The sequence below is a fragment of the Myotis daubentonii genome, chromosome 8 (genome assembly GCF_963259705.1).
Source record: "Myotis daubentonii chromosome 8, mMyoDau2.1, whole genome shotgun sequence".
Classification (NCBI taxonomy): domain Eukaryota; kingdom Metazoa; phylum Chordata; class Mammalia; order Chiroptera; family Vespertilionidae; genus Myotis; species Myotis daubentonii.
The window spans coordinates 64,933,051-64,960,486 of NC_081847.1; the positions used below are offsets into that span (position 1 = coordinate 64,933,051).

At 38.4% G+C, this 27,436-nt stretch overlaps 1 protein-coding gene across 11 annotated transcripts in view; it reads right to left on the bottom strand.

The window, feature by feature from the left end:
- The window catches only part of LOC132239803 (centrosomal protein of 76 kDa), a 159,697-nt gene that overhangs the window by 10,027 nt on the left and 122,234 nt on the right, over positions 1-27,436 (bottom strand). For 3 of the 11 annotated variants that reach the window (XM_059706688.1, XM_059706683.1, XM_059706690.1), the window contains 9 exons: positions 27,080-27,121; positions 21,725-21,897; positions 13,651-13,741; positions 11,814-11,956; positions 9,437-9,610; positions 5,234-5,371; positions 4,599-4,669; positions 4,033-4,060; positions 3,800-3,936 (listed from right to left, as the gene is read on the bottom strand). In XM_059706688.1, the coding sequence (XP_059562671.1) occupies positions 3,800-3,936; positions 4,033-4,060; positions 4,599-4,669; positions 5,234-5,371; positions 9,437-9,610; positions 11,814-11,956; positions 13,651-13,741; positions 21,725-21,897; positions 27,080-27,121 (997 nt within the window). The remainder of the gene's footprint in view (positions 1-3,799; positions 3,937-4,032; positions 4,061-4,598; positions 4,670-5,233; positions 5,372-9,436; positions 9,611-11,813; positions 11,957-13,650; positions 13,742-21,724; positions 21,898-27,079; positions 27,122-27,436) is intronic. The other 8 variants (XM_059706686.1, XM_059706693.1, XM_059706687.1 and 5 more) reach the window with 6 other exon arrangements.

Sequence of the window (27,436 nt, forward strand, 5' to 3'; positions counted from 1 at the left end):
GACAAAAACTCAGCAAAGAAACAGCAATCCTAAATGACTCACTAGATCAGATGGACTTAATTGACATCTTCAGAACACTTCACCCCAAAGCCACAAAATATACGTTCACCTCAGGTGCTCATGGGACATCTTCAAAAATAGACCACATATTGGGTCACAAACAAAGTCTCCCTAAATTCAAGAAGATTGAAATCATAAAAAGCATCTTCTCAGACCACGATGGCATAATATTAGAAATAAACTACAATAAAAACAACCCCAAATACTCAAACACTTGGAAGCTGAATAGCATGTTATTAAATATTGATTGGGTTACCAATGAGATCAAAGAAGAAATCAAAAACATCCTGGAAACTAATGACAATGAAAACACTACAATCCAAAACCTATGGGGCACAATGAAAGCAGTCCTGAGAGGGAAGTTTATAGCTCTACAGGCCTATCTCAAAAAACAAGAAAAAATGGTAGTAAATCATCTAACTCTACAACTCAAAGAATTAGAAAGAGAGCAACAAGAAAACCCCAGAGTGAGCAGAAGGAAGGAGATAATAAAGATTAGAGCAGAAATAAATGACATAGAGACCAAAAAAACAATACAGAAAATCAATGAAACCAAGAGCTGGTTCTTTGAAAGGATAAACAAGATTGACAAACTTCTAGCCAGACTCACCAAGAAGCAAAGAGAGAGGACCCAAATAAACAAAATCAGAAACGATAGAGGCGAAATAACAACAGACCCCACAGAAATACAATTGTTAAAAAATACTATGGACAGCTCTACTCCAACAAACTAGACAACCTGGAGGAAATGGACAAATTCCTAGAAAAATACAACATTCCAAAACTCAATCAGGAAGAATCCAAAAATCTCAATAGGCCAATAACTATGGAAGAAATTGAAGAAGTCATCAAAAAGCTTCCAGCAAACAAAAGCCCAGGACCAGATGGCTTCACAGGGGAGTTTTACCAAACATTCAAGGAAGAACTAAAATCTATCCTCCTCAGACTACTACAAAAAATTCAAGAGGAAGGAACACTTCCAAGCTCATTCTATGAAGCCAGCATCACCCTAATACCAAAACCAGGTAAAGACAACACAATGAAAGAGAATTACGGGCCAATATCCCTCATGAACATAGATGCCAAAATCCTCAACAAAATCTTAGCAAATCGGATCCAGCAGTACATCAGAAAGATCATACACCATGACCAAGTAGGATTTATCCCAGGGATGCAAGGATGGTACAATATCCGCAAATCAATAAACGTGATTCATCACATAAACAAATTGAAAGAAAAAAACCACATGGTCATATCAATTGATGCAGAAAAAGCATTTGACAAAATCCAACACCCATTTTTGATAAAAACTCTCAGCAAGGCGGGGGTAGAAGGATCATACCTCAACATAATAAAAGCCATATATGACAGGCCCACAGCCAACATCATACTCAATGGACAAAAACTAACACCATTTCCCCTAAGAACAGGAACAAGACAGGGATGCCCACTCTCTCCACTCCTGTTCAACATAGTACTGGAAGTATTAGCCATCGCAATTAGGCAAGAAGAAGAAATAAAAGGCATCCAAATTGGAAAAGAGGAAGTAAAACTGTCCTTATTTGCAGATGACATGATATTATACATACAAAACCCTAGAGACTCCATCAAAAAGCTACTAGACTTAATACATGAATTTGGCAATGTAGCAGGATACAAAATTAACCCCAAGAAATCTGAGGCATTTCTATACACCAATAGTGAACTTTCAGAAAGAGAGATTATAAAAACAATTCCATTCACCATCGCACCAAAAAAATTAAGCTACCTAGGAATAAACTTAACTAAAGAGGTAAAAGACCTCTACTCAGAAAACTACAGGACGTTGAAAAAAGACATAGAGGAAGACATAAACAGATGGAAGAACATATCGTGTTCATGGATTGGTAGAATCAACATCATTAAAATGTCCATACTACCCAAAGCAATCTATAAATTCAATGCACTTCCCATTAAAATACCAATGGCATACTTCACAGATCTAGAATGAACTCTCCAAAAATTCATCTGGAATAAAAAAAGACCCCGAATAGCTGCAGCGATCCTGAAAAAGAACAAAGTTGGTGGAATCTCAATACCAGATATCAAGATGTACTACAAAGCCACTGTTCTCAAAACTGCCTGGTACTGGCACAAGAACAGGCATATAGATCAATGGAATAGAATAGAGAGCTCAGAAATCGGCCTGAACCAATATGCTCAATTAATATTTGACAAAGGAGGCAAGAACATACAATGGAGCCAAGATAGTCTCTTCAATAAATGGTGTTGGGAAAATTGGACAGATATATGCAAGAAAATGAAACTGGATCACCAACTTACACCATACACAAAAATAAACTCAAAATGGATAAAGGACTTAAATGTACGACAGGAAACCATAAAAATTCTAGAAGAAGCCAAAGGTAACAAAATCTCAGACATATGCTGAAGCAATTTCTTCACTGATACAGCTCCTAGGGCACTTGAAACTAAAGAGAAAATGAACAAATGGGACTACATCAAAATAAAAAGCTTCTGCACAGCAAAAGAAACAATCAACAAAACAACGAGAAAACCCACTGCGTGGGAAAACATATTTGCCAATGACATATCTGATAAGGGCCTAATCTCCAAAATTTATAGGGAACTCATACAACTTAACAAAAGGAAGATAAACAATCCAATCAAAAAATGGGCAAAGGACCTAAATAGACACCTTTCAAAAGAGGACATTCAGAAAGCCAACAGACATATGAAAACATGCTCAAAGTCACTAATCATCCGAGAGATGCAAATCAAAACAACAATGAGGTACCATCTCACACCTGTCAGACTGGCTATCATCAACAAATCAACAAACGACAAGTGCTGGAGAGGATGTGGAGAAAAAGGAACACTCGTGCACTGCTGCTGGGAATGCAGACTGGTGCAGCCACTATGGAAGACAGTATGGAGTTTCCTCAAAAAACTAAAAATGGAACTCCCATTTGACCCTGTGATCCCACTTCTAGGAATATATCCCAAGAAACCAGAAACAACAATCAGAAAGGATATATGCACCCCTATGTTCATAGCAGCACAATTCACCATAGCTAGAATCTGGAAACAGCCTAAGTGCCCATCAGTAGATGAATGGATTAGAAAACTGTGGTACATCTACACGATGGAATACTATGCTGCTGTAAAAAAGAAGGAACTCTTACCATTTGCAACAGCATGGATGGAACTGGAGAGCATTATGCTAAGTGAAATAAGCCAGTCAATGAAGGAAAAATACCACATGATCCCACTCATTCATGGATAATAGAGACCATTATAAACTTTTGAACAATAATAGACACAGAGGCAGAGCTGCCTCAAACAGATTGTCAAACTGTAGCGGGAAGGCCTGGGAGGGGTGGGGGGCAGGATGGAGGGGTGTAAGAGATTAACCAAAGGACTTGTATGCATGCATATAAGCATAACCAATGGACATAAGACACTGGGGGGTAGGGGAGGCCAGGGGACTGTCTAGGGCGGGGGGATAAAATGGATACATATGTAATACCCTTTGTAAGACTTTAAGCAATAAAAAAAAAAATAAAAAAAAATAAAAAAATAAAAATAAAAAAAAAATCAAAAAAAAAAAAATCAACCAACCAACCAACCAACCCACCCAAACCCTCTGGAGCCAAAACCCAGCCACATCATCACAGTCCTCAAAAGGAGCATTCTTCTTTCCCAAAGAATGCTCTGAAGATCCAGGCCTCTCGCTCACCTGGCAATGCTCCGAAGTGGCCGCTGGTGGCTGGTGGAGGGTTTTTCTGGCCTCACACAACTTTCCCCTCTTTGCGAGGCAGAAGGTCCCAATGAAAAGATTGGAAGAGTAGAGTATGGCTTGGATGGCAGCCGCATCTATTATCCCAAACAAAACTGAGAATGAGCAATACTGTTAAAAAGGCAGTCTACTAAAATTACTATTACGTTATGATGTCACCAAGCGTAGCTTACCTTTTTGCAACACTGTGAGCACACGGGCCTGCATACAAAATCAAAAGTATTACTTAGCATGATGCCACAGATGTGACAGGAGAGTTAGAGAAGCCAACAACTGCATGTTGTCAATTTCTACAATAAACTGCAAAAACTCTCTCTTTCTTCTATCAGAATATAACAAATTGATACAACTGCGGATTGCCAAAAAGATAATCTGTAAAACTTAACTCTTACACTGTTTCCTATAGAAGGATCAACTTATATCTGTAATTTTCTTATTTGTCTATCCAAGGGTCATATGACAATCATACCTATTTTTTTTTCTGTTCAAACATGACACATTATTATTAGAATGATCTTGGTTATGTAAAAGAAATAAATGCAGAGAAACATTTTCAAGGTCTAACACTAAATAATTGTTTGATCCACTCTTTTGAAGAAATCAGTATTCCTAATCCATAAACAAAGCACAAGGTGATAATAGATTATTTTTAATGTTGTTCCTATGTAGAAAAATAATGAAACAATGAAGTTAACTGGTATTTCTTTGACTATTGTCATCAATTACAAAGAAACCTTACCTCTTACAGAACTGACAGGTATAAGACCAGGTGAAGAAGGAAAATCTCCTGGTTCGGCAACAAAAGCAAAGCTAAAAAATACAAATGTAAAAGGAGAAAAACAAACAAACAAAAACATCGACAATAGTTAATTTCCTAATTTATATGGTTTAATACATTTTATATTTATACATTGGGGAAGTTTAGTACACAGAAGGAAGACGAGAATTCACAAACCCTGTTTTTATGTTTGGCTCTGTGATAATTATAACATGGCTCTGTATTTAATCTTATTCTACTTTTAAAAGGTAGTAAAAGGCCACAGCTCCCTAGAGTTGACCATCATGGAAGCAATTGGAAGAAGGTTCTAAAAAATTCTCCCCAGTATAATGACTAAATGCAGACATGGTTTTATGAAGGCATAACATTATTTATTATGGTTGTTTTAAACTCCCAGAGGTTTGATTTCTAAGGGAGAAAACATTCACTTTGGTGAGCAAGGCAGAACACGAACTGACTTCTGGAGAATAAGCCTCTTACGTCCTAAAATCCCCTAAAAGTCCTGCGCCATCTGGCTAGCAGACAGCTCCCGCAGGAGACCATGCCTGTGACTGACCGTTCTGCTACCCCTATCAATCGACTTGAAACAGCTCTACCTTTCCTTTTTTCAGGGCAGTGTAGACATCTTTATATTGTTGGTATTTTTCCAGCTCTGCCTTCACCAGGACCTGACGAATATGCATCACTTCCTCCACAGTAAGAGCTAGGCATTCCACTGGGTAGCAGAATTCCTCCTGAAATTCAAAATCCACATGAATAAGAAACTCCCACCCCCTTTTCTGGCTTTGCAAAATTTCCCACCAGATCAGACACCTGGTTAGTAGCTTCTGAGAAGAAAAGAAGTCCCAGTGAACACTGGAACAGAGCTGGCTTACTCTGGGTACCACATAATTTCTAATTATACCAAGATAACAGATGGCAGAAAACGTCTGGGGACCATGTGAAACACTATAGCTTACTGAAGTTTTCAAGAAAAAAAAAAAAGCCCCTCGCTATGTATCTATGCTGTGAAATCTTGAAAAAAAATATTTGTTATTCTATAACTAAATGTATGTCAGTTATCTCGTATGATTATGCAAAGACGTTATTTAGTGTTGTGTTGATACTATATGCTAATAGATAAATAGCAAATAAAAAACATTGGTACTATTTTTAAAACTGGTTGGTGGTACCCAGAATAGCCAAGAGAAGGTGGTTAGTAATTTATACTGGAAGCAAGTGGTAAGTTACATCAGCACACCTTGAAAAATCCTAATGGCGTGAGTGGAGCTGGAACATTGGTGCAGTTTACAGCCAAAAGACAATCTCTACTGCTCCACAGTTCTCCAGATTTCTATTATGACTTTTAAACAACCACTGAATGCACAGTCAGCATTGGAAAGATGTGGGGAAAAATCAGAATAATTTCACAATAAATATTTATGTTGACTGTCTTATGTTAATAGTTTCCCCAAAAACAGCTGAGGAAGATGTTGATGTAACTGATCCCACTGAATAAAGAGCCTCACACCAATCTGCTCCCCATCCGGCCTGCTCTTGATTGGTGGATCCAATAGAAAGACAGAACAGTCTTGTGCATTCGCACGCTGCCAGGCCTCACAAGGGCCATTGTGGTGTAGTGACACTGAAACTTAGTGTTCTCAGTACAAACACATTATAATTCATCCCACACACACAATAGCACTGGTCACAGGCATTCTGGAATCAAACAAGCCAAGTGAGAAAGCACATGACCATGAATGCAGTTTAACATTCAGTTCTGTCTTTCAATCAGAGAAAAACAAAAACAAATCTAGGTTGCAAACTTGACAAACATTAGCATTTACTAAAAAAAAAAGTAGTTTGAAGAACTACGGATTCTTGCTAAACATCAATACCAAATCGTCTCTGTTCAAGCTAACTTAAGAAAGGCTAAATTTGCTTAATTGTGTTTTGGAAAAAATCCTGCAATTGAATTTTTAAGATGAAGAACTTTGAATCTGGAGGCTGGGAAGATAGACTGTTCAGAGATTATATCATTTACTGTAAATGTCTAAAATACTTTTTAAAAAATCACCATCACATAATGTTCTCTTTCAATGGGAAAAGCTTTCAAAGACAATAAGGTTAAGCATGTTCAATATCTACTCTGTTTTGCTCCACCCTGAGAAAAGCATAGTGTCAAATGGGACAAGGCACTGACTCGGTGAAGGTTAGGACCTTAAGCTGCACTAGGTGAGTACTGTTGGCTGCGCACATCAGAATGACAGATTTTCTGAGCTTTGAAAGTACTTCATGGAACTTTTCCTATGGTAATTTTCATTCATCAGTTATACGTGTGACTGCAGTACATCTTCTGATAGCTAACTCTGTGACAAAACTGTTGACTTGGAACAAAATAATGTATAAGTCTAGCAAATAACTACATAATCTCTACTGAGATTTGTTGTTGTGCCCCCTTGAAAGATGGCAAATAGTGCCAATTTAATTAACTTTAAACTTGGATGCCTGGGCTGGTAAATATTTCTGGCAGACGGGATCCTTTTTCTCTGCAAGGGTTTACTAGCATATGCAATAAACCTGACAACCTGGACTGCTCTCTCCCTAGTCTTAAATCACATAAGGGCTTAGTCGAGCATACTTTCATCCTACTGCTTTGAATCATATGCAAATCCAGTACTTCACAAGGAAATAATAAGAAATTGTAGATTTTATTTGTGTTTCTTTCCTTTAAAAAAAATTTCAAGTAGATTAGCCTTTAGTAAGATAATTTCCATCAGGACAAATGCTAATGTTTTAATTCTGGTGCTTTCCCAAGGACAACAAAACTTTAATGCAACATGAAAGAAAAAATAGAGTTACTAGAATACTTTTCACTTTTAAAAAATATTGGTTCAATATCCCCAAAGCCAAATTAAACCTAAACAGATCTTGCTGAGATACTAATGCTCCAAACATAAAGAGCACTTTCCCCACAGTGACAGTAGCCGGTCACTCCTACAGCAAGCACTAAGCTCATTTTCATGGTGGAACATGGACTATACAGACTAGATCAGTACAACTCTAATTCTCCAGTTTCTTTGTACTTCAAAATGACTCTCAAATTTAGGAAAGGGAAGCTGAATCTTAAAGTGTTTTAATAATGATTACAATATGTTATAGATGCAGATGTGCCTTTAGAATTTACTTTTATGTACGTCACAAAGTTTTTGTTGAAGATTTTGGTTATTTTTACCATTCAAAACTGGTCAGAGCCCCACCAACGAGGCTCAGTGGTTGAGCATCAACCTCTGAAACAGGAGATCATGGTTCAGTTTCAGGTCAGGGTACATGCCCAGGTTGCAGCCCCAATAGGTGGTGTGCAGGAAGCAGCCAATCAATGATTCTTTCTCATCATTGATGTTTCTCTCTCTCTCTCCCCCTCTCCTTTCCTCTCTGAAATCAATAAAAATATATTTAAAAACAAACAAAACAAAACAAAAAACAGGTCAGAGTTCAGCAGCACAGAAATTAGAGAGCAAAATGTATAATCTGGTTACTGAGCCACAGAGAGAAATGGGAATAGTCATATTTGATATCATGTTATTATAAAAAACTTCGTAAGTAGCAGATACTTAAAAAATGTCCAAAATAATATTTGAGTTTTTAGACTAAATAAAAATAGCAACTATTAAATTTACTTGTTCTTTCCTTTTTTCAAGTTTAACTTTAAAACGCTAAGTGAATTCTTTGCCTAAAGTAATATGTGAATTTAGTATACATATATGTGTGTTTGGGGAGGATGAATAATAAAAATAAAAATGTTGAAAGATCTTTAATAATAGCAGTAGAGTGACAGGAGTTAAAATGTTACTCCTGCACTTAACCATCTGCCCAAATGACAGATCTGAAAATAGGAAAAGGTCAGAGATTTATCTTATGTTTCATGACAAATAAACAGGGAAAGGGATTTGTTGTTTCCCATTCACATTTGCAGTTTCCTTTCTAAATCAAGGGTAATAAAGAATAACAAAGAAACCAGCTGCTGGCTCACTGGTTCAGTGAAGGCGTGTTTAGGAAATAAGGGACCCTGTGTCAGGTGCAACAGCAAGGCTGCCACCAACACTGGTCAGCAGCAGGCATCACACTGGGTGGGGAAGCCTCACGAGGTCCCAGGCTTTTCACTTCACTGGGGTTTGGAAATGATTGTACTTTCTTTAAAAAATACACTCTATGAAAACCTCAAAAATAATAATAAAATGCAAGATTACTTAAAATAGCTAAAATAACCAGAGCAATAAAAAGGAAACTCAAAGTTTCTCTTTACAGAGAAGGGGGCTATCGTAAAACCCATATAACACCCTGACCATCACAATACAGCTGTGTGAACGGTGCTGGGGATGAGGAGAGTCTGAGGTCAGGGGAGACACATGCGATGGGGGGCAGGGAGTGTGGGACACAGGCAGTGACAGGGCTCTGTGGGCGGCAGACTCTCCTCGGATGGCAGCGAGGCCCTGGGTGAAAGCACAGGCTCTCAGGGGGCTCCTGCCCCTGGAGACAGGGGCAGCATTCCTCCTGCTATAAAATTGGGTCACTCCAAGAGACAAACACTCACAGGTCCCTCGAATCTGATGCTGCATTTTGAGTTTGTTGTCCTTTCAAAGTTATTTTCCTCTCAACTGAGATCATGGTGTGATCTATGCATCCTACAAATGATTGGAATCAATGATCAGAAGCAAAGTGCCCATCTACGCTGTTAATTCTTGCAGAGTGCAGGAGTTCAGGTATTGCTGTCAGAGATAGAGCAAAATAATTCCCAGAACCAGCAGAAAGAGGCCAACCTTTGAGGACTTCCACCTGCTGGTAAGAGCTCTCTCACACAGATAATACATAGCCCCTGCTACCCCAAACATGGCTGCTTCAAAAGGATGAGAGCTGAGCAGAGAAGCTGTTTGTATGGTAGAAAAAAGTGGTCGGAAAGGCGTCCATGGCCATACACTGGTTATCCTAGGAACCTGAACAACAGATAAGGGGAAAAGAAAATGGCAGGGGGAGAAGGAGAAAATAATGCTGAACGTGAATGACCTACAAATAGTGATTACAGAGCATGAAAGAAAAACAGAACAAAACAAAACCACCACAAAGGATGTTAATGGTAGATTCCATGCGTGTGTCCACACCAACATCTGCGCCCATATGTGTAAGTCGGCAATCAAATCATGAAGTCAATCCTAGAGAATCTCAAAGTTTATACAGCAAAGACCTGAACTTCAAATTTCCTAACAGGTTGTCTGGTGAACACTGAGTTTCCTAAACCAGGCTCGCTGGGATGCAGGACTGGGCAACTGCCGCTGTGCCAGCTGTGCCGGAGAGAGTGTGGGAGTGTTGCTCCCCTGGGGAAGGCTCTTAAGACAAGCAGCCTTTCGTTTAGATGGGCAATCACCTTCAATCATTTGACCAATGATGGACAAAAAAATTACATTTTAAAACATCCTAAGGAAAGGAAGGGAGATACAAGAAAAATAATAACAACAAAGACATTTCCGCCATTTTCAGTAAAGGGATTAGAAATACACAATGATTGCTTCTAAAAATATAGCTAAGATTTTAAATGAGCATACTTTAAAAACAATACTTATCAAGCTAGAGGGTACTACACACAGAAGTGCAATTTGATGGATTTCCTGAGATAAGCTACCAGCAAGAAAAGTCATTACTTGACCCGGATGTTATTTCGTCTCAGCTGGTGCGTAGAGGTTCTTAGAGGGAATATAGTTCTGTGTGGAACCTGAGCACCCAATGCAATGCCTTTCACTGAGACCCTTAGTGATTGCAGACTGGTTTTACTTTGCTCTTTTCCCCACAGAAAAACCCAACTCACAGCCCGACCGACCACACTCTGAGAGTTCCCCTTTGCCAGGAAGTATACTTCATGGGCTCTTGATGTGGACTGATAGTCTTTCTTGGCAAAGCTGTTATTACTACCTGAAACTCCTTCGTAATTGATCTGATGGTTGATTGATAATTTTAAAATTTAAGTCTAACTTCAACAATGATGTCATATGACATGATCACAAGGCAGGGACACACCTATAAACTGGCTTCTAGGAAAAGCCATGTGAACAGAAGAATCGCCTAATTTATCAGACTTATAAAAAATAACCACTAAGGACCTCCCTCTTACATGTTTTTTAAGTTGTGACAGTAACTGTATATTTTGCTAAAGCAGTAACTTGTTCATATTAACGAAAGTCTTCAGATTTTAAAGTCTGAACCTGTCTAGTTAGAGTTCTGTTTTCCTGCTAGATTTAATCAAATATCAGTGTTTTGGTGACTATTTAAGAGGAATCCTGTCAAGAATTGCCATAAAATCATTAATTCTTTAGTTGTATCGTTTGGGAGCAGAGATGACTGATCAAATTTCAACACTGTAAGCTCTGTTCAAACTTAGTATCTTCACAATAACCACACTCTATTCCTCTACTTGGAATGATACATCACAGCCTAACAATGTGGACTAAGCATATTCCAGTTTATTCATGAGTATCTGAAAAAAAGTTAGATGCTGGGCTGCCAGTGGAACTACTGACTGAAGCCTTGCATCTTGCCTGCACACATTTCTGAAGTTAAGTGGGACTACGAAAGAATCTCTGCAGACCTCCTTTGGCTGGTGATCTATTCTTCCTGGCAGGGCCTTGTGTCCCACGTCCCACTATTCTGAGAAACGAGTGGCTTCTACATGAATCCAAGTCTCTGGAAAACAGCAAAACTGTCAACCAGTCCCAACAGCAGCTTTGGCTCCAAAATATACTTGGAAACAGTGAATAATGGCTTTCAGTGAATCAAAATTTTCTCCTGGTACTTGTGCTTAATAAACTAGTCTACTGTAGCTAAACTTTGTTGTTTTCATTATTAGTTTTAACAATTTTTAAGTAGATTAATATCCTTTGAAAGGAAGAAAACATTTCTTTAACAATTCATACTTTCAAGCACGGATGTTTTCTGCGGGGCAAAAAGGTACTTTAAATGAACAGAGAATAGCCAGCTTTCATTTAGGTTGCTGTTAGGGTTGCTTTTCTTTAGGTACTAAAAACAGGTTATTTAAAGTTCATTCTAACCTTTGGAAGTTTTTTCTCCTAATCATCATCTCAAGAAAGCTAACGGTTCTAGGTCCCCTACCTGACCCTGCAGTTACTATGCAGTATTTCCGTTACTTACAAGAGACCGGGAGCTCTGCTTGGACGGTGGCAGAAACTGTCTCACGTTGGTGGGCGTTTCCTTTTCAATGGAATGCCGTCTCTGGGGAGGCTGCCGTCTCTCTGGCTGGGGGGTTGATGATATGGGCAAGAATTTCGGAGGTGCTAGAGAAATGAATTAACTAAGTTAAAATGAATTTTCTTACTGTGAGGACTGTTATAGAAGAATCTTTGCAAGATAAACTTGCTACAGAAATTGCAAGAAAAAAGCAAAAAATATTCACTCAAATTCCTACCTAGAAACACAATATAAGTACAGTCTCAAATTTGTACATACAAATGCCCTCATGTTGTTTTCCACAGAATTTTGCAATTAAGGAGTTCAGGCATTATTCAACAAATCATGTAAAATACGCATTTTGTATATCTAAAAGTCTCCCAAATCAAACCAAAATTCTTTTAAAAATGTTTTTACTTTCCAATATTATTCTGTGTTAGTTTCAGATATTCAGCATAGCGGTTAAACAATCATGCACTTTACAGAGTGACATTAACAAAGTTCTAGTCTTCCTTCCTCGGCATGCATAGCCACTCTCTAACTTTCCCTGATATGCAGCTGCTTCTGAATGTCCTAATGTATAATGTCTGGCTCTCAAAGGGGGAAAAAAAAACAAAAAAATGAAAGAAGGGGGTGCCGGCCTTTAAAAGCTTTGGGAGTCCCTCGAGCTGGAGCAGAGGGTAGCTAGCAGAAATGCAACAATGGCTGCCCACCTCTGGAGTCAGAGGCAGCAACCAGGGCACAGCATTTGGTGACAGGGTCCTTTTGGTCCACCCTGGCTAACGCAAGCTTTGTGCAAGCTGCTCCAGAAGCAGCACACAACCGTCTGCCAGGGGTTGGGCATAGAGGATGAGTAGCTGGTTCTATGCTGATAGCTGACTAGAATTAACCACAATTTACTACCCAAGTCTTCCCCTGGAAGTTGTAAGCCTTCAACAGACTCGAGAGTTCCAAAACAGCAAAGTCTGCCAGAGCAACTGTTGTCTGGTGCTACCTACTCCCTCCATCTTCCCAGAATCTTCTTCCTTAATATAAAAATTTTAATCCTTTATAAAATCTTATAAATAAAAATGTAATAAAAGCATTTAGAAGTCACTTAATCTTCTATTCTAAAATTATAAATTGCTTTTACTATTTACACATGTCCTGTGGGTATGAATATATAGATATGGAACATGTGTATATGTGTGTGGACGGTAATAACAAGTGTGATTATTGGACTTATTGTGTAAATTCAGACAAGGAGGTAATTAATATAAAAAACACACACAGACAACTGACTTATTTCCTACAACTGTTATCTGTAAACCCAAAGGTGACTGATCTAAGTTAAAAACCTGAATCCTGCCGAAACCAGTTTGGCTCAGTGGATAGAGCGTCGGCCTGCGGACTGAAAGGTCCCAGGTTCGATTCCGGTCAAGGGCATGTACCTGGGTTGCGGGCATATCCCCAGTAGGAGATGTGCAGGAGGCAGCTGATCGATGTTTCTCTCTCATCGATGTTTCTAACTCTCTATCTCTCTCCCTTCCTCTCTGTAAAAAATCAATAAAATATATTTAAAAAAAAAATTATCAAGATTTAAAAAAAAACAACAAAAAACAACCTGAATCCTGTTATTAGTTTAGCCTTACCTTAAATGTCACTCTAGGAATACACTGAATATTTTTGTTTTTGACTAGTGAAGTTCCAGGCTTAGTTCTTTATACCCAAAATAATTACAAGGCACTTTGGGATCCCCGACTCGAGGACAAGTGTGTTTTTAAGGTGTCTGATGCTAGTTCTTTGTGCCACAAATACTTACTCTTCCTTGTGGACACAGCCTCCAAGAACGGATCTTCAAGGAAGGAGGGAGACACACTGCTGCTGCTGGCTGACTTGTGCAGAGTCTCTTCCTGGGAAAGGAAAGAACAGAGAAATAGTGAGATCCCCTACACTAATTAATACCATTTTACTGTTAGTGCTCTCCTGCTAAGTAATAACATTTTGCTATTAAATATTTATTTTAACACAAGACACCAAATTATAATGTAAAAAAAAAAAAATCAAAGGAAGTAGAAGATGAACTAGACAGGATCTAAAATTAGATATTCTGGGTTTGTGTTCCAGCTTTGTCCCTTATTAGAGTGATGTGACATTTTGCAAGCTTCTTATCTTAATGTGATCATTTGTTTTTTTAAAATAAATTTTTATTTTTCAATTACAGTTGACATACAATATCATATTAGATTCAGGTGTACAAGACAGTAATTAGATTTATAACTTACGAAGTGATCACCCCGATAAATCTAGTACCCACCAGGCACTATACATAGTTATTACAATGTTACTGACTTTGTAACTATCAATTTGTATTTCTTAACCCCTTACTTTTTTCACCCAGCCCTCAACCTGCTTCTCACCTGGCAACCATTAAAATGTTCTCTGTAGCCCTACCGGGTTTGGCTCAGTGGACAGGGCATCAGCCTGCAGACTGAAGGGTCCCAGGTTCGATTCTGGTCAAGGGCATGTACCTGGGTTGCGGGCACATCCCCAGTAGGGGGTGTGCAGGAGGCAGCTGATCGATGTTTCTCTCTCATCGATGTTTCTAACTCTCTATCTCTCTCCCTTCCTCTCTGTAAAAAAATCAATAAAATATATTACAATAAAATAAAGTGTTCTCTGTATCTATGAGTTTGATTTTCTTTTGTTTGGTCGTTTGTTTTTCTGAGTCCACATATAAGTGAAATCACATGGCATCTGTCTTCCTCTGTCTGACTTATTTCCCTGAGCACAACAGCTCCAGGTCCATCCACGTTGTTGCAGATGGCAAGATTTCATTCTTTTGTGGGGCTGAGTCAGATTCCATTGTATATATGTACCACTTCTTTATCCATTCATCTACTGATAGTTAGCTTGCTTATATATCTTGGCTATTGTAAATAATGTGGCAATGAACATGTGGGTATATATGTCTTTTCATATTAGTGTTTTGGGTTTCTTCAGATCAATACCAAGAAGTGAAACTGCTGGGTCCCTCTTTGTCTCTGGTTATAGTCTTTGTTTTAAAGTTTATTTTGTCTGGTTATAAGTATTGCTACCCCAGGTTTTTTGTTTGTTTTTTTCCATTTTCATGAAATATCTTTTTCCATTCCTTTACTTTCAGGCTGTGTGTGTCATCTGAAGTGAATCTCTTGTACACAGCATATGTAAGGTGTGGTGTTTTGTTTTTTTTTATCCATTCAGCCACCTTACACTTTTGATTAAATGCTTTAATCCATGTACATCTAAAGTAATTGCTGACAGATATGTAGTAATTGTATTTGATTATTTATATTTTTTATTCCTCTTTTAACTCCTCATGTTCCCCTTTCCCCTCCTCCTCCAGGAAGTCCCTTTAACATTTCTGTAATACTGGTTTGGTGCTGATGAACTCCCTTAGCTTTTTCTTGTCTGGGAAAATCTTTATCTCTCTTTTAATTCTAAATGATAGCTTTGCTGGGTAGAGTAATCTTAGTTGTAAGTTCCTTCTTTGAATATTTCATGCCAATCCCTTCTGGCCTGCACATTTTCTGTTGACAAATTAGCTGACAGTCTTAGGGGAGCCCCCTTGTAGGTAACATTTTCTCTTGCTGCTTTTCAGATCCTTGTCTTTAACCTTTGCCTTTAAAATTGATTTTTAGAGAGGGACAAAGGAAGAGAGAAATATCAATGGTAAGAGAGACACATTGAACAGCGCCATATGTGCACCACCTGGGGATCAAACTGGTAACCTAGGCATGTGCCCTGACCAGGAATTTAATCCATGACATTCCAGTGCATGGGATGATGCTCCAAGCACTGAGCTACACTGGCCAGGGCAACCTTTACCATTTTAATTATGATGTGCCTTGGGGTGAGCCCGTTTGGCTTCATCATGCATGGGACTCTCTCTGCTTCCTGGACTTGTATATCTATTTCCTTTGATAGGTAGGGAAGTTTTCTGTTGTTATTTCTTTAAATAGGTTTCCAATTCCTTGATCTTTCTTTTCTACTTCTGGTACCCCTATGATACAAATGCTACTAAGTTCAATATTATTCTAGAGCACCGGTTCTCAACCTGTGGGCCGCGACCCCTTTGGGGGTCGAACGACCCTTTCACAGGGGTCGCCTAAGACCATCAGAAAACACATATATAATTACATATTGTTTTTGTGATTAATCACTATGCTTTAATTATGTTCATTTTGTAACAATGAAAATACATCCTGCATATCAGATATTTACACTACAATTCATAACAGTAGCAAAATTAGTTATGAAGTAGCAACGAAAATAATTTTATGGTTGGGGGTCACCACAACATGAGGAACTGTATTAAAGGGTCACGGCATTGAGAAGGTTGAATACCACTGTTCTAGAGGCCCTTTAAACTATCCTCATTTTTAAAAATTTCTTTTTTGCTGTTCTAATTGGGTGTTTTCTGCCACCTCACTTTCCAAATCACTGATTCGATCCTCTGCTTCATTTAATCTACCATTGATTCCCTCTAATATATTATTCTTCAATTGTTATTGTATTCTTCACTTCTGACTGATTCTTTTTTATGTTTTCTATCTCCATTTTTTGGTTTCCTATCTCTTTGTTAAAATTCTCACTAAATTCATATACTCTTCCTCTAAGTTAATTGAACATCCTTAAAACCAACGTTTTGAATTCTGCATCTGACAGATTGCTTGTCTCCATTTTTTTGGTTCTTTTTCTGGAGTTTTGCTCTGTTCTTCATTTGAGACGTGTTTCTTTGTCTCCTCACTCTGACAGCCTCCCTGTGGTTGTTTCTATGCATTAGGTAGAGCTGCAACATCTCCTGGTCTTGGTAGAGAGGCCTTATGTAGTAGGTGTTCTATGGGCCCAGTAGCACAGTCTCCCTAGTCGCCTGAGCTGGGTCTCCAGCTGGGTCCCTCATGTGGGGTGTATGTGCCCCTTTACTGTAGTTGAGCCTTGAGGCACGTCAATGGAAGGGGTTGATCCTCAGGCTGATTGGTTGTGAGGACTGGCCATGACTGTAGTGAAGGAGCAGTTGTGCAGGGGCTGACCCTAGGGAGCTAGATTCACTTTAGTGGGGCCCTGATGCCAGCCGAATCTGCCATTTGGGTGTGTTGTTTGTTGAGGTGGTTGTGTGATGCTCTGGTTGTGGTCTGGAAGCTGACCACTGGGTGCAATGCTTCTGGGGCCTCTTGAGTGGTGCAGGCCAAAATTAGCCACTGCCCGTGCCTTGCCTGGGGCTACATGGTACGAGCTACAAAGTGATGTCCAGATGGATGCCACTTGTGCTGGGCTTGAGGTACCGACACTCTAACTACTGAACTCACCAGCCAGGGCAGTTAAGTTGTAATTTTGATGTGGTCATGGGAGGAGGCAAGTACAGCACCTACCTACTGTACCCATCTTGAACAGAACTCTTAGTTTCATCATTTTCAGAAGAGGGTGTATATTGCCCTAGCCAGTGATGCTCAGTTGGTTGGGCACTGTCCTGTGCACCAAAGGTGCCGGTTTGGTTCCCGGTCAGGGCACATGTCCGGGTTGGGGGCTCGATCCCCAGTGGAGGGCATACAGCAGGAGGCAGCAGATCGATGTTTCTCTCTCACATTGATGTTTCTCTCTCTCTCTTCCTTCCTCTCTATATAAAAATCAATAAAAAAAATTCTTTTTTTTTAAAATAAGAGGGTATATAATACCATCTTGCCTAGTATTATTGGAAAGATCAGATGAGATACTGCATTCTAAAAGCTTAACACATTACCTGGTCTATAATAAATGGTGGTTAATATTTTTATTAGGGGAATATTTAACACATTTATAACAGTAATAGACTGGGAACCCCATGAGGCTAGAGGCCATGTGTCTTACTCATTGCTATTACCTAGTATCAAATCCATCACTTAGTATATAATGAATAAACATTTTTTGAATAAATGGATGAAAATAAACATTCCATGAAATGCCATGATTGTAGAAAAGTGTCTACATTGTGCCAAATAAAATTTAAATTCCCATTACCAGTGAGAAAAGATCTTATTGGTTTATACTATACCAAAATGAAGTACAATACTTACTCATAAAAAATTTATTATCTACTCTATGACTGGGGGAATACACATTAACTATAAGGGAATTTATTTCCATAATATCTATAGTAAACTGATAAATATTTTTAAATATAGAAGAAAATCAAGTTAATATAGTAATCTATGATTATGTAAGACAAATAGTTAATGAAAATTCTCTTAGACCTACTTAGTTAAGGTGACTTTAAGAATTAGCCATTCACTAAAAATTGGCCTCACCTAAAACCTACTGCTGAAAGCGTTAGTTTCAAACAAGTTACAATTCAAAGGATCTTATCGAAGAACAGAAGAAAACAAGACTGTGTAAACCACACGGTTCAAACAAAGAAGGTTGGGACAGTGACCTCCATGCTCTTGATACTTACCATGAAAAACAAATCAAGCCATGTAAACAAATCTTCAACCTCAGAGTCATACAAATCTCCAGAAAAGCTATCAAACAACTAGCATGACCTCCTTCTTCTTATGGAAGGTCAAAAGGAAATAAAAGTCAAGAGTTTTTCTTAGGAAACGAAAAAAAAAGTCATCACAGCACTTTCCAAATAATTATGAGGTGGGGGATACCCTGATTTAAACAGGAGAAATCAGCTCCTTGCCTCACATACTTCAGCCCACCTTTCCAAGAAACATTTTTAAAGCCTAATTTCACAGAACTCTGAGAGGTATGTCCACACTTTTCACCCTCCTCTTCTTTACTGATTTGAATTCTCCCACTATGAACAGCCAACCTGTCCTAGGGCAGGTGGGCTAAATACAAACCAGTTTGTAGGAGACAGAAAAAAGTGTGGGGGTGCTGACCAAAACATATTTCTAGAAATAGTTTGAGAAACAGTTCAAAGCAAAAATGTAGCATAGTTACAATAGTTTTGTTATTTATAATTCCCAAATAAGGGACTGGTTAAATAAAATATGGTAAACTATTATGAAGGAATACCACACAGATATTAGGCATCATGTTGGAAAAGGTTATTTAATGAGATGGGGAAATGCTCATGATATATATATTTTTTAAATAAAAACCATGGGTTAGTTCTACTTCTGGCAAAATGACAGGTTAGATAACCTATTTCTAAGATCAAAAGTGGTTTCTGGGGCCAAGTTTAACAAATGGCCAAGTTTAATAACTAGGGAACTTTCAAAAGCTTGCAGTTAATGCTTATTATTTATTATTTAACTATTATTATTTAAATGTACAAAGCTGCCAGATAAGTCTTAAGAGATCTCACTCATATGTGGAATCTAATGAACAAAATAAATTAATGAACCAAATAGATAAAGAGACGTAGAAGCATGGAACAGACTGTTGAATCTCAGAGAAAAGGCGAGGGATCTGTTTTCTAAATGTTAAAGTTTGAACATTTAGATATTTTAAAATTATATTTAGAAGTTTTAAAATTCTATATTCAGAAGAAAGGAAAATAATATGTATGTTCATTTAGTACACTTTTGACTAGTCTATCTTTAGTACTTAAAAACATCAATTTTAATTTGAAGAGGAAGGGAGAAAAATGCTTAGTTCCAGGCCAGTTCTAAGAAAAATGCTTAGTTCTAAGAACATTCACTTGTTCCATGAGTCTGAGATTTCCACTACCACTGACTAAGAAACTATGGCTCATCCAGGCTTAACTCAGCAGCCAGCAACAAAGGTCTGAGTTAGCTGAAACCCCACTCTAACACATCTCTTTTCAGCACCTTCTTTCTTTCTAATTTTTATTGTTAAAAGTATTACCTATGTCCCCCTCTCTCCCCCGACTCCCTCCAGTCGACTCCGGCCCCCACCCTAGGCCCTCATCACCCCTGTCTGTGTCCATGGGTTATGCCTATATGCATAAAACCAGCACCTTATTTCTTGCTTCATATTTGAACTGATGATGAGTAGATGCTCAAAAATGGCCTCCCTCTGGTTAAAAGAATTGTATCTAGCAAATCATCTCAAGATTTGGACTTGGGATGCTAGCAGATCTTCAAAAAAAGGACAAACAAGAAGATTGTAGAGGCTGCCCATTTATCTTATGATGGCCAGGTACATAGTCTTGCCTCGAGATGAGTGGAGGAGGAAAAGAAAAGTTGTTAAAAATGGTTCAGTAGGTGAAGGAGGAGCAGCCCTTGTCCTTCAGACCCGTGCTGTCCCACAGAGCTCCGCTAAGGGTGGCACTGTGGTCTGTGCCATCCAGTATGGCCACCACCAGCCACATGTGGCCACTGAGCACTTAAGAACTGGAACTGGGGAGTTTTAAATTTACTTAATTTTAATACATTTTAAATTTCAACAGTCACAGCGATTAGTGGTTACTATAGTGAACAGTACAGAGCTAGACAGTCTTTTAATTTCAATCGCTGTTCTCACAGGTTAGTATGAATTTATCTAAATATGCGAGTGTCTGCTGGGTGTTAAGAACTGAGGATATAAAGTGAATTCAGCACAGTCCCTCTTCTGAGGGAGCTTGCCCTCTGGTGGGAGAGAGAAATACATGGGTTATGATACTACAGTGTTAAGTCGCCTAACGTAACAGAGAGAAGGGAAGATTATTATTGGAACCACGGAGAAGGGGGGTCTAATCGGTTAGGGGTGTCGGGGAAAAGAGAAGGCAAGGTACATGCTGACGGTTAAAGGATAAACAGGAGTTAGGAATGAAGGTAGACTGCAGACACACTAAGCACAGAGCTGAGGAAGGAGGGAATGTGCAGGGAAGAACAAATGGCTGAGTGTGGCTGAAGTGTAGACTGAGGTAGGGAGTGGTGGCACAGGCATCAGATCACCAGGTTATTTGGGGACATGAACTTAATCCTGTAAGTGGCGAGGAGCCTTCAAAAGGTGTCAACAGGAGGGAGGTCAGATGGAATTGGGAAGGCTAGGAAGGAGGAAGGTAAGAGGGGCCTGAAGAGAGAGAGACAGCATTTGTGACAGTGTGCACGGAAGTCAGGCAGCAGTAAGGATATTTCTTTATTATTCTTAATGTTTGAAAAATATTTAGTAACAAAATTGTTATTATTGGTATCTTCTGGGTTAGGGGTGGAGACTGATGAGAGGGGAATTAAAGAATAACGCCTTAAATTCTACCCTGGGTGAATGTGGAGAGGGTGGAGCCAGCAACCACATTAGCAAACAGAAGATGAGAAGCTGGCTGTGTGTGTTGTTGGTGTGGTAGGGGGCCGGGGGGTGGGGCCAGGAGGAAGGGGGGCAAGAATATGATTTTGAGGATGGAGCAGAGGAGATATACAATACTGAGCTGCAGACAGAGGACTGAGAGATTTGGGAAGCATCAGCGACAGCATCCTTCCTGTTTCTTGAAAACAAGGATGTTAGATCTTGCCCAGAGGGCAGCAGTGAAAGATGAACTCTGGAGAACACTGGCAGCTTTCTCTCTGAGGCCTGCCTGATGTTATCACAGAAAGGACAGCCTCAGTGGGGATGTGTCAGTGTGTGTGTATTTCAGCGAGAGAAGTAAATGGATGATTATTCTACAGTGTTAAGTGTTTTTAGTGGAAATATGTCTTTCTTTTCCCTTCCTCCATATAAAAGGTATTTAAGATAATGTAAGTCTAAAAATTGTTGACTTATTTTAACCCCATCGTAATCTGAGACTATATCAATATTTTAAAACTTATTCTATATACTATGGTCATTATGTTGATCTTTACTAAGTGACAGCGAATAATCCTGTTTTACTTCCTGCTAAACCAATCAATTTTAATCCTAACTTTACTGCTTGAAAAATGGGGAGGTCAGCGAGTGTTAGCATCCTGAACTCGAAGTCCAGCTCTGTGAACCAGGGCCTCGCGGGACCTCACCTCGGAGTCAGAGCTGTCCAGTTCAGACAGAGTCGGAGCTTTCAGGAGCCTCTTCCGCTGCACAGGCACCTGCTGTGCAGCATTTAGCCCATTTTCTTTTCTTTGTGATGTTAAACCTCCATTCACCACTGAGGATTCTGCAGTGCTCTTTGGAGATTCAGGGGTAGTTACATCTGGCAAAAGAAAGAAGAAAGCTCACCTTTTCTTGAGCTAAGAAAGGTAATCAGTGGACAAAACACACCTCCCCAAGTACCTGCACTCAGAAACACACACCAGTGACAGCATTTCCATGTCACACAAATACAGCACAGCAGCTTGATACACCTATGTATATAAAACATTTTTGTTATATATACACTGTCGGATTCAACTGAAGAAAACCTTTAACTGACTAATGATATATTCACATTTATAGGTTAAAATTTAGAGCTAAAGTAAGTTCTACAGATAACTGACTCAACTTCTTCATTTTCCGGAGGCTCAGAGAGGCTAGTTTTACTTTAGACTCTAAAGAGCTAGTGATGGGTGGATCAAAGTGACGGCATGCCTGAAGCCTAAGTAAGTGTGCGGTTGTCAGGTACGAACATCGCTTGATTTAAAACAGCTAATAACCCATATTCATATAAACATGAACACAAAGAATCTGGGATACAATCCTTCTGATAAAGCTGACTTAGTTTATTCAGCGCTCCAATCTGGATGGGAAAGCAACGTAACAAATTAAAGAAATGCAGGGTACAGAGCAGAGCACAGAGTAGACAGTACAGTAAGATGCAGATGGCTCTGCTCCAAGTCAAGCTCTGCTGCTGGTGACCTAACCTCCTGTTACCTCATCCATAAAATGGGCTAACAACAGACATGAGTTTGTTGTGAGGATTAAATAAGTTAACAACTGTACTAGTATATAAAATACTTAATGCTGTGTGTATTACAGGCAGTTCACCATGAATGTAAGCAATTAATAACACCGATTTGTATCTACATTAGCAAGTAAGTAAGCCAAGGATCAGAGTGATTTAGCCAGTCACACAGCTAGTATGTGGCGGAAACTTGAATCCTAGTCAGTACCGATTCTAAAGTCCACTTTTTTTTTCCCCATTGTAGCCTGGAATTCTCCAATGCAAGTGGAACCACTTTTCCTCAGTATTTCAAATGAATCGTTAAACATCAACGTTTAATAACTAACTACCAAATTAGAGTACTTAAAGATGGGAAAAGCAGTCACTGTGTAATTTAAGTTCCAGGTCAGCACCATGAGCAGGTCTGTGCACATGGAACAGTCGGAAGCCCCTGTGGCTGGGGGTAAGGGTACACTAAGCGAAAAAGACATGCTTCCAGCTCCTTTACGAGGGGAAAGCATTGTAACTGGTTATTATACAATTAAGAATCAGTAGTTCCCCCCCAACGCATAATATTTATATGCTTGAAGTTGAAGAAGTGGATTTCCAGGAAACATTAAGTATATAAATGTGTTCTAGTACAGCCTTTTATAACATTATCTGACTTAATATTTACAATTTCTGTTTATTTTGAGAGATCAAGACGGCCAGAGAACACTCCCTTGTGAACTAGAAGAAAAGGTTTGAGTAAGCTAGGAAGGATGGAGGAAAGGAAAAAGGAAGAAAGAAGACAGACATACCATCCATTAATCATTTACCAGTTTACATAAAATTTCTAACACAAATTTTGACAACACATGCATTACTTTTGTTATTATGTTTCCAGGTATTAAGTAGCTAGAACAAATAAATAATTAGGGAAGGAGGTATGCTGAAGGGGACAAAAGGGTAAAAGCAGCGAGTTTTTACACACAGTATAATGGTTAAAGTCTTCAAATACAGCTTTAATAAGGAGGTGTAGAGAGTGGTAGGCTGCCACACTTAGGAGTAATTTCAAAGTTTTCTAGAAAGCAAAGGAGGAAATGATTGGGCTGATTAATTCCTGTCAAGAAAAAAGGTAGTGCTTAAATATGGTCTTGAAGTATATATACATATTTTTTAATTTCTTTTTCTTTTTTTTTTTCAGAGAGAAAAGGAGAGGAAGAGAGACATAGAAACATCAATAATAAGAGAGAATCACTGATTGGCAACCTCCTGCATGCCCCCTACTGGGATTGAGCCTGCAATCCAGGCATGTGCCCTTGACCAGAATCGAAGCAGGGCCCCTTTGGTTAGCAGGCCAATGCTTTATCCACTGAGCCAAACTGGCTAGGGCAGAAATACATATTTTTAAAAACCTGATTCTATAGAGTATCTCATTTCACACCCTTCCTATGGAATTGTTCATGTTGTTGTACTAGTTAGTCTTTCAAGAGAAAGCACAAAGTTAAAATTGCACACTCTTTCATCCCTCTTAACTACCCATTCGATCGAGGCTCCCAAATTGGAGGTATAGTGAGAACGCAGCGCAGTCAGATTCCCAAGGCAGGTCTCACATTCCCAATCTATCAGGTCAGGTGAGACCACTTAGGAGTGCCTGGAAGAACACTGAGACAGTTTTAGTGGTTATATATTTACTTTAATGTTTAAAAAAAATACTTTATCAGATGCATGATTTTATGGATGTTTTTGCTTAAGATATTTAAGTCATTTATGATAGATTTAAAAAACTTAAAATAATACCTGGTAGAACTTAAGTCTGGCAAAAATCATGAGGGTGGTATCTGAACTGAAGCTTAGGAAACACTTTTAAGCGATAAGGGCTGCCATGAGTTCATTTCATTCTCAAGGCAGGGATTTGAGAAATTACCCATTAGCTTATACTCTTCTGTTCAAATAAATAAATCCTCATTACTTTAGTGTGAGAAAACCAAATACTTAGATAAAACTTTGTACATCTACATAAGACAGAATTTCTTGAGGAAAACAACTGATATTTATAACTAAACAAAATATTTAAGATGCTAGATATGGCTTTAAAAGTCACATATTTCAGGTTCAGTGCATGGCCATGATATTGAATACTTTATTATAATAACTTTATGTGTATTAGATACACCCAGTTGCTGCCTTACTTAGTTGGAGGAAATATAACTGGGATACAGATTACATATTTAATATTTGCATTGCAAAAATAAATTATACTTACCTTAATTAATGTTGAATAGATTAAAATTTTCCACTAAGGATTAATATTTCTAAGATATACCTAAGCAACAGAATATACTTTATGTGTCTTATTCTACACTTGAGTTCAGGGGAATTATTTACACGTTTCAATATTTACTCCTTAGTTTTCCAACTTGGCATTAGGTTAAAGAATGGATCCATCTTTTCCATTTATAATTTTTTAAATATTGATCTTAGAGAGAGGGAAGGAAGGAGAGAGAAAGGACAACATCAGTGTGAGAGAGAACATTGATTGGTTGCCTTCTGTATATGCCCTGACCAGGGACTGAACCCGCAACCTAGGTATATGCCCTGACTGGGAATCGAACCCACCACCTTTTGGTGTACAGGACGATGCTCCAACCAGCTAAGCCACCCAGTCAGGGCCCATTTATAATTTGTCAAGATGCAACAATGAAAACATAAAAGTAGCACAAGAAATTGAGAACAAAGCATGTAGAAATCATTAAGTATATATACTAAATTATGAAGTAAACTATAGCAAATGATGAGCAGTGAAAGCACATAAAAACTTTTTACTTGTTTATATCAAGGAGGTCAACTACCAATATCTTTCTTCCCAATACACAACCCATCATATAACCTATAAGAACCCAAAATACACCTATATATAATATGTGTGGGCATGCATAATGTCTAGACCAGTCACATGTGCTTAATTGTGTTAGCCAACGGTCAATGTGTTTAGGTAGCCAGCCACTCTCATACAGTCCAACTGATGGAAACATCTTTAGTAGATATTTAGAAGCGGTAGAGTGTCTGTAATATATACTTCCAACTTTTACGAGACTGGTAGTAATTTATATATTCCAAAACATTTCTGAGTTTATTTTCCAGAACAAAATTTTTTATAAGGTTACTCTGCAAATGGTTGGTAAAATAAAAATTTTCAAGCAGATAAAAGAAAATAGAAAAGCTCTTTAGTGGTCAGTCAAAAGAAGAAAGTGAAGAATGTAAATTATTTATTTGAATTTCTTAAAAGCACAAATATTAGTCATGTCTGAGACCTACAAATATAAAAAGAAGTTTAAAAAGCAGTTAGGAACTAGTTTAGCAGTTGAAAGATACTCAGTAAATAGTCATAAACAGAATATAATACTAGAACTCTCTGGCTCTTTAAATATGAATTTGTATTTAATATATGCCAACAATTCCATGGCATATAAAAGAAAATTCTGGAAGAAAATATTAGTCCCAACATCTTATCTCATTTTATGTTCAAGATGACAGCTTCCGAAATTAAAAATTCTAACTTGCAAAATAATTTACAAGGATTAAGTTGGCTTGGAAACTTCGCTTATATATAGTTTAAAAAGAGGGCTGATTTTACAGATCACATTTACTCATTAATAGTTGTTTGTTTCACTATTAATCCCTGTCTACTTAACAGGAGGGGTCTAAACTTGTACAACAAACCCGGGGCTCCTATTTTACAACCAATGCCATCCCGGGCTTTTCTGTTTTCATGCTGTTAATGAGCACTCAGAACTGTTTGTGACTTGGCCTTTCTACAGGAAGCAGAGAGATACAAGTTCTTGCCCATCAACTGAGAAGCGGCAGTTCTCTGAAGTAGCTGACAGTTTTCAGTTTAGCTACTTAAATGCTTTAGAGAATAAGCAGTGTCAAAACTTTGTTTCTTGCCGAAACCGGTTTGGCTCAGTGGATAGAGCGTCGGCCTGCGGACTGGAGGGTCCCGGGTTCGATTCCGGTCAAGGGCATGTACCTGGGTTGCGGGCACATCCCCAGTGGGAGATGTGCAGGAGGCAGCTGATCGATGTTTCTCTCTCATCGATGTTTCTAACTCTCTATCTCTCTCCCTTCCTCTCTGTAAAAAATCAATAAAATATATTTAAAAAACAAAAAAAACAAAAAGCTTTGTTTCTTGAAAGGTTTTTTTCTAGTCTCTTAAAGCAAGGTTCTGCTGTCGACTGTGACGTCACTGCTTTAGAAGACGGCGGGTGAGTGAGAGACCATAAGGACCGGCAGCCACGGTCCGTAACCGTGCGTGTGGTGTAATGGTTCCTCCATGCCCCTTGGTAGGCAACAGATTTATTGCAGTTATACTTTTTTAAAAGTATAAGCAGAAAGTATTATTTTACTGACCACAGCTTAGAAGAAGCCTTTCAATTTTCTTTTTTGACATGTTTGAACGAGCAGATGAATGAAATGTATTTCACAGAAACCACAAAACCCACGTCAGGTGTGAAAGCATTTTTTTTTTTTTTACCTGACAAGTCAAAACTGTAAGACATGCTAAGTGGCCGCACTGCTGAAAAAAAGAAAACAAACAATAAAAAGAAAATAATTCAGCTGTTAGAAATATACAGGGAGGACAAAAAAGAAGGGAAAATTCGAGAAGACCTGGAGTGGCACATTTCAGATTGTAAGGCAGAAGGCAGTGAATAAAAATCTAAAATATAATGAAACCGTGAATCTTAGTTTCAAGTCTATCACTCAGACTTCAAATGAAGTAACATTAAAAGAAGAAAACTTTTTAAAGAACATGTTAAAAATAAGCATGATAAAGACAAAAATTTTAAAGAACCATAGTACTACAGAATTTTTGACTTCAATCTAACATCAA